The sequence below is a fragment of the Gavialis gangeticus genome, unplaced genomic scaffold (genome assembly GCF_001723915.1).
Source record: "Gavialis gangeticus isolate Ggan-Ray unplaced genomic scaffold, GavGan_comp1, whole genome shotgun sequence".
NCBI lineage: Eukaryota > Metazoa > Chordata > Crocodylia > Gavialidae > Gavialis > Gavialis gangeticus.
Window position 1 is genome coordinate 8,586,442 of NW_017729014.1, and position 7,040 is coordinate 8,593,481.

The window sequence follows — 7,040 nt, forward strand, 5'->3', positions numbered from 1 at the left end:
GCAGCTTCATAGCAATGCTTGCAGATAGTTACAGAACGCTTTTATTGCGTTGATCTAAATACAAGTCGCAAGAAACAAAAACATGCCCTCACTGGTCAGGGAGCTCATGCTAGAACCCTGCTACCAATAACTGTGTTCAAATTCTGGGGAATGGATCAGCTGTTAGACTGCTGCAACACAGGTAAGATCAAACTGCTCGTGTCCCCAAAATATGCTACAGCTTTGGACAGGCTTAAGTCCCAAATCTATGAGCCACAGAAGTGACAGGGCAATAAGGAAGAGCAGGCGCAGAAGGGAGAAGATAGTTGCAATTTTCTGTAGGGCTGAACCAATTTCTGACAACTGAGAACAAAAGTTGACTCAAAATCACCAGATACGTGTTTTTCTCTTTCACGCACATGCATGCACGCACACACACAATACTCCACTTCTTACTTCTTAATCTGCAACATCTGTAAATCAGTTTTCACTCCTGGGCAAAAAAATGCTGATGTCTGCTTAAACGCTGACACCTCCACAAATACACAGGATTCTGCTTTAAGTTTGGCATCGTTTTTGCAACTTAGCTTCTGAGTTCTAACACGATTTCACACTTACTGGTAAGCTTTTGCTCCAAGACACTTGTTTTCTACTATACTTTCCATCTTGGCTATTATTAATTTTTTTCTAATAGTCAGGTGATAAAATAAACCAATGCCACATAATCATAGTAGCGTAGCCCTTTGGCAGGCAAAAGTCCCCACTGACTTCTGATTTAGCCCACTGCATACAGATAGTGGAGAGGTAGCCAGTGCCACCGTGCAGACGCAGGGGGTCTCTGCTGTATATACCAGTGTCTGTACTGCTGAGTAATGAAGATGATCCAGAGAAAACTGGGTTCTGTGCCTGCTGCTGCACCGTTCCAGGTGGACAGTGTGCCACGCAGCGACAGCTGTGAAATATGTAAATGGACATATCCATCTTACAGTGTCACTCAGTGCTGCAGTATTTCACTATGAATAATTTCTGTTCTTTCATTTGGCTGCACACTTGACCTGGCTGAACCTTGTTCTGTGAAGAAAGCTACATGTTGTGGCAGTTCTAGGTTGGGAGGAATTGTGAAACAGTGGGAGGCCCTGTGCGCTCATTTGTGTGTCAGAATCCACAGTGCTCCTGCCACCTTAGAGCGAGCTACTTCATAAAAATGTTGAGGCCTGAGCCCTGGAAACACTGCAGTGCAGGTGTACGTGCATACACACACAAGAATTCTCCCTTAACCTCTTAGTCTGACCATACTCAGTTGTGCTAAAACTGTAGGGATCTGAAATAGGAGGAGGAAATGTTGAAGTATGCTCAGACTGCATGCAGATCAATGACCCACAGAACCGTGTCCTAGGAGAGGGGACAGGACCCCATACTAGAAAGCAGATACTGCCCCACCATGTGAGGGTACAAGCAAAGCAACAAAGGAGAAAGAGAGAGGGCATGTCTACACGTGTTTTTACAGGCACCTAAACTTAATGCGCATTAAGGCGATTTAGGCATGTGTCTACACATGCATGTGCTAAGGTGCATTAATGTGGTGTGTGGACCAACTTGGGACTAAAGTTAGTTCCAAGTCACTTGACACAGCGCATCTACACGTGTTAAGGTGCTTTAGCTATTTGTGCCTAAATTTGATACCTGCATTTACAGGTATCAAATTTAGGCACAAATAGCATAAAATCACCATTTTAAAGGCACATTAAGGGTGCACACATGTAGACGCACACCCTTAACACGCCTTAAAAATGGCTAACGTGTCTTAAATCGGCATGTGTTGATGCGCCCAGAGAGAAGACAGGCCTTGCCTATCCTGGCAAAGGACAATCATAATGCTCCAGCTGTGGGGGCCTACCAAAGCAAGCCATGGGAAATTTGGTGCCATTTTTCCAGTCCAGAAATACTTTAATTATTTATGTTTTAAATCATAGGAAAGTACCTAGAACTCAAAGGCTGTGCTTTGAGATGCTCTATTCCAGACAGAGTGAATGGGTTGAAAGGGCAAGAAAACAGAAAAAGAAAGAGGAGAGCGGGGCCTACACATAAAAACAATGCCTGCAGAAGACAACCAAGAACTAATTGGAAAGAAAGAGAAGCAAGGCTGAGAACTGGGAGAGCAGGTGAGAAAAGATGCAGGAGGACTAGATCAAAGATTACAGAGATAAAAAAGGGAATAAAACTAAAAGCAAAAAGAAGTAAGAATAGCCAAGACTTCTTAAGAGTCCCTCCACACCTGCTCCACTGGTCTGCAGAACATAGAGCTCCCTCCACTCTGGCTTTAACTGTCCACTACATGGAGCTGGCACCTACAGCGCAGAGCTAAACTAGAATCACTTTGGGAAGTAGCAACACCACAAACAACACACAACAGCACCCGCAAAAGACCTGAATATTGAGGACTTCCCTGCAATATACAGTGGGATGCAAATATACCAAAAAATATATACTTTGTAGCAGTACAGTGAAAGCACCCCCACATACAACAGAAATCTTGCTGACAAATGCAAAATATTGCTGATACAACTGCATCTACAAGAGAGGCACCTGCAGGTACAGTTGTGGTGGTCAGGGATCACACCTCTTCACACTCCTAAGTGATGCAGCTATGCCAGCTAGAGTGTATACCTGGCAACATAAACTACACACAGTCCTAACAACAAAACAGAACAGCACAACACCCAGCCACCCCCGCACAAACAAATGTGTACACAAGAACATATATATGAACAAACAGACACATAATGAAACTGAGACAAAGTAATAGCAACAAAATTGAAGACACGGTGCAAAGAGCATAAATAACATGGGCACACAAACATACACATGCACTTTTATATCAGAACTCATGTAACAATGACAAAAGGGCACAGATTTGCACCTTCACCCTACAAGTGCCACCACACACAGCCAACGCAGAAACAATGACAAGCAAAAACACCCAGAACTAGACACAGGGTCATCCTTTCATTTTCTCAATGGGCAATGTAAAATTTACTACATTAGTTGCCTCTGGCTGCAGTCTAGCAGCCCTAGAGCCAGACTGAATCTCTCCATAATTATCTGCAAATGCTGCTACACCACAAATGACCTTAGCATATGACATCCAGTTGGCTACATCTGATGGAAAAAGGTTGGGAAAAAAAGGAAGCATAAATGAGCAAAGGCAATTCCAAAATTGCACTTGTAGTGACAGGTAAATGGATTGTTGACAAGGCCTCTTAATGATTATACTGTATTTTATATGGGAGCCCTGAAGCCAACTCAAAAGCCTTGAAATTTAGCCCAGTTTTGCACAGGAACTAAAATAAATCATTTCCCCTGTAGGACTTAATCATCAAAAGACCCATGTGACACTTTGGTCTCTTCCCCTCCCCCTCCACTCCCAATAACCCGCAAAACCACCAACTGCCCTCCAAGACCCTGAAAATCCCAGATAGTAATTAACCTGTTTTACTAATATTTTCCAAAAGAGCCACCAATTTTGGTTTTTATGCTGCCGCTTTCAGGCACCCAGCTTGAGCCATCTTGAACCTGCCCTGTCGAGGAGCTGTGCACTTTCAGTTCTTGCTGACTTTGGCACCAAGGGTGCTCAGTACATTCTGGGAAAATAAAGCCCATTTGGGGAGGGGATCTGAAGATGAATACCCAAAAAAGTCAAAAGCTTCCCAAATTCAGAAGCCAGTTCTGGAAAATGGCTCTACCACAGCCCTATTTATAGGTGCTGGATGCTACTAAAACCAGGAAATAGCATCATAAAAAAACCCTGTAAGATAAAACAAATGCATAACCCTCGCAATATTCAAAGGGAACTGAACTGGAAATGCGGTGCAGGGGGATCAACAAATATGGCACCGATTCAATAATATCAGAACACCCCTTTCAGAGTGTGTAAGAAAAAAATGTCTTGCTCTCGTTTCCCAAGGAGGAAGAAGTGCTCTGAAAGGGATGCATTATTACAGCAAGCAAATTCCACCACCTCTTGGCCCCTTCCCTCCCCACACACATGTACAGACATCACCATGCCATCTTAGCACATGATTAACGGAGGACAGGCAAGCCATTAAAAACACATCCACCTCCAACTATGGAGATAACGTGGCTCATTATAGTTTAGCCCTGCCACAATGGCTCTGACACTCTAGCTGTGGGAAAAAGGGGGGAGACAACTATGGAAATTGGGACTAGAAAGAGGGTGAGTCTATCCATGGTTTAAAAATAAGTTAGAGGCAATAAAATCAAGGAATTGGGCCTCCCTAGGCTAGGTTACTATAGCTAATATACAGGTATCTAAAAAAAACCTAGGTATTTTTAAAGAAAAAAAAATGTGTGTTTAAATGAACCTCTAGAAAGTTAATGAGTGTAAACCCATGACCAGCAAAATCACTGTTGCTTCCTGAGAATGGAGAGCTCACTCCTAGCTCCGGCCATCCTGGCATCTCTAACTCCAGCAAGAAAAGCTTTCAAAGATCCCTTCAGTTTTACTTGAAAGGGTATTGGGTAGAAGGAGTTAAAAACAAAAGCCAAGACAAGTCGAGGGGGGCTGTTTGTTTGTTAAAAAAAAAAAAGAGAGCAGGGCGTCTTAGTCATCCCACAGCCAATTACACCATTGCCAGCCAGACATCCTGGTGTCTGTGAGCTAGTTCTCAGGGCCCTTGTAGCATTGCTGCCCATTGATCAGGACTGGTGCCAGGTGCCAAGGCAGCCTTCCACCCACACGCTGGGGATGCTGAGATGTACAGGCTGCTCAGCCTGAAAAAAGCCACTGGGAATAAAAAAAAAAAAAGTGCTCTAGCTGTGTGGATGGGCAGACTCAACCCGGATGGCATACCTTGGAGGCTGCTGCAGCTGACTCGAGACAGATCAATTCACTGACTGTCTACATAATCCAATACACAAAAGCCAGGCTGGTGGCAGGAGCCAGGCACCACCGTGCCAGAGTCTTATCCATTCACATACCAGGCACTACTAGTATACTCATTTATCATCAGGGTTTTTCTATGCAACGTTATAAGCAGCTACTTTTAGTCCAAATACATGCAGAGATAATTTAGCCCCTGTTCCCAGAGCTATTCGATTAAGAGAGTTTTATGTATTTGTCCACAAGTCTGTTCCTCTTCCTTCATGTGCATCTTCCTTGCCCTAACCCCCCCACTTCCAGCCTCTGATGCCCATGTCCTTCCACCACTTTCATTCCCTGTTAAAGTCAGGAGGAGGGGGTAAGAGTTTGCAGGGACCACAGGATCGGCCCCTAAATCATAGACAAAAATTAATCTGTTTTTAAATTAAAGCCTCTAACAAGAAAACCAATTTCAGCTTGCAGCTAAAAAAAAAAAAAAAAAAAAAAGGTGTTCTCTTTAAATGCTCTCCCCCCCCACCTTAACACACAGCTTGATTTTCCAGCGTGACAGACTGCTGCATGGCTTTAACAGCAGCTCCGGTGCCCTAGACCTTTCCATCTCAGTGCAAGTCTGAAATCGCAGTCTGGCTCCCCCTGGCCCCCCTCATCTCTCGGTCTCAAAATAAAAAACAGGGGGGAAAACCCCCAAACAACCCCCCCCCACACACACACACACACACTTACCCTGGGTGCTTTTCTCTTATATTTGTTGTTGTAGTCAAATTTCTCTTTCATTTCATCCAAGAGCTGGCCCAGTCTAACTTTCTCCTCTTTCCCAGTGTAATCCTGGCTGAGGAGGATATAGGACCTCCAGTTGGCCGAGTCAAAGCCCCAGTGGCAAGTCCTGTTCTCCAGGGACTTGTGAGAGTGGACCACAAATTTGTGCGGCGGGTACATGAGCCTGCAGTCCAAGCACTGGATGCAGGCTGCGCTGGGGTTGCTGTAAAGCTCCGGCACCAGGAGTCCCTTGCACTTCCCGAAGCACTCGTGGTACACCTTGAAGCTCTTGTCCGTGTACTCCAGCTCGATGGTGCTGGAGAACTCCTTCTTGCAGTGCGGCGGGTAGGTGCCCCCGTAGAGCAGGGCATTGCACAGCCGCTCCGCGTCGGTTTTGGTGATGAGCCCGCAGGAGGGGGCAGAGAAGGGCAGGATGCCCATGACTTTGAGGATCTCCAGCTGGTCAGCCGTGCACCTGGAGCAGTAAATGTGCAGCTCGTCACACACCGAGTTGATCTGCTGCAGGGAAAAGTCCCTGAGCACCGAGTTCAGGATCTGGGGCAAGCAAAGCCGCTTCTCTCCCCCCACCACGAAGCAGGAGATGGTTTCCCCTTCCAGGATGGTCTCGCACCTCTCCGTGGACCTGTCCGAGGGCATGAAGAAGGGGCCCGGCATCACCGGGGGCGGCTGGATGGGGGGCAGATGCAGGACGGGCTCCGCCGGGTCCTTGCCATTGTCCTTCTTGTACATCTCCTGGGCCCATCGTGCCGAGAAAGCAGCAGGGCCACCCAGGGAGCTCATAGAGCTCAGATGAAACTGTTCCAAGGTTTTCTGCAGTCCTGGATGAGGCTGGAAGCTGCTTCTACTTACAGTCTCCATTTTTAGTTTCTATTCCCAAAACAACACAAAACAACACAAAAAAGCCCCGCTGATCTTCCACCCTGGTAGCAATCCACTGAACGGATTCAAGGGGAAAAAACCCCAAAACAAGCCAACCCCCGCTTCTCTCTCTCCTTCCCCGCCCTGCTCCGGCAATCCACTCGCGAGCGCCTGCGGCTCTCCTCTCGGCTCCGGCCCGCTCACAGCCCCCGCGGCCCCCGGGCTGCGCCGGCGGAGCGCACAGTGCGGCCGGCAGAGGTCTTCATCCAGCCCGCCGCCCGCGCCCGCCTCAGATCCGCCCCGGCGGCGGCTGCTCTGCAGCGCGCTCCCTCCTGTCCATGTCCGCCCCGGGGAGGGGAAGCCGCGAGGAGGAAAGCGCGGTCCGTAGAGGGGGAGGGAGGGGGGGAATAAAAGGAAAAGGCCCGAATTTCTTGCCCGTCGGGAAGGCGGCGGGGCCGCGGCGAGCTCCCGGGCGGGGCGTGGAGGCGCTCCGGGTCTGTGGTGCGCGGGGAGCTGCAGCAGCAGC

The 7,040-nt window shown here is 47.6% G+C and overlaps 1 protein-coding gene across 4 annotated transcripts in view; it reads right to left on the reverse strand.

Moving 5' to 3' along the window:
• Positions 1-6,913, reverse strand: part of SKI (SKI proto-oncogene) — a 202,544-nt gene extending 195,631 nt beyond the window's left edge. For all 4 annotated transcript variants that reach the window (XM_019511682.1, XM_019511680.1, XM_019511681.1 and 1 more), the window contains exon 1: positions 5,603-6,913. In XM_019511682.1, coding sequence (XP_019367227.1) covers positions 5,603-6,514 — 912 coding nt within the window. In that variant the 5' untranslated portion in view covers positions 6,515-6,913. The remainder of the gene's footprint in view (positions 1-5,602) is intronic.
• Between the last annotated feature and the right edge of the window lie 127 nt (positions 6,914-7,040).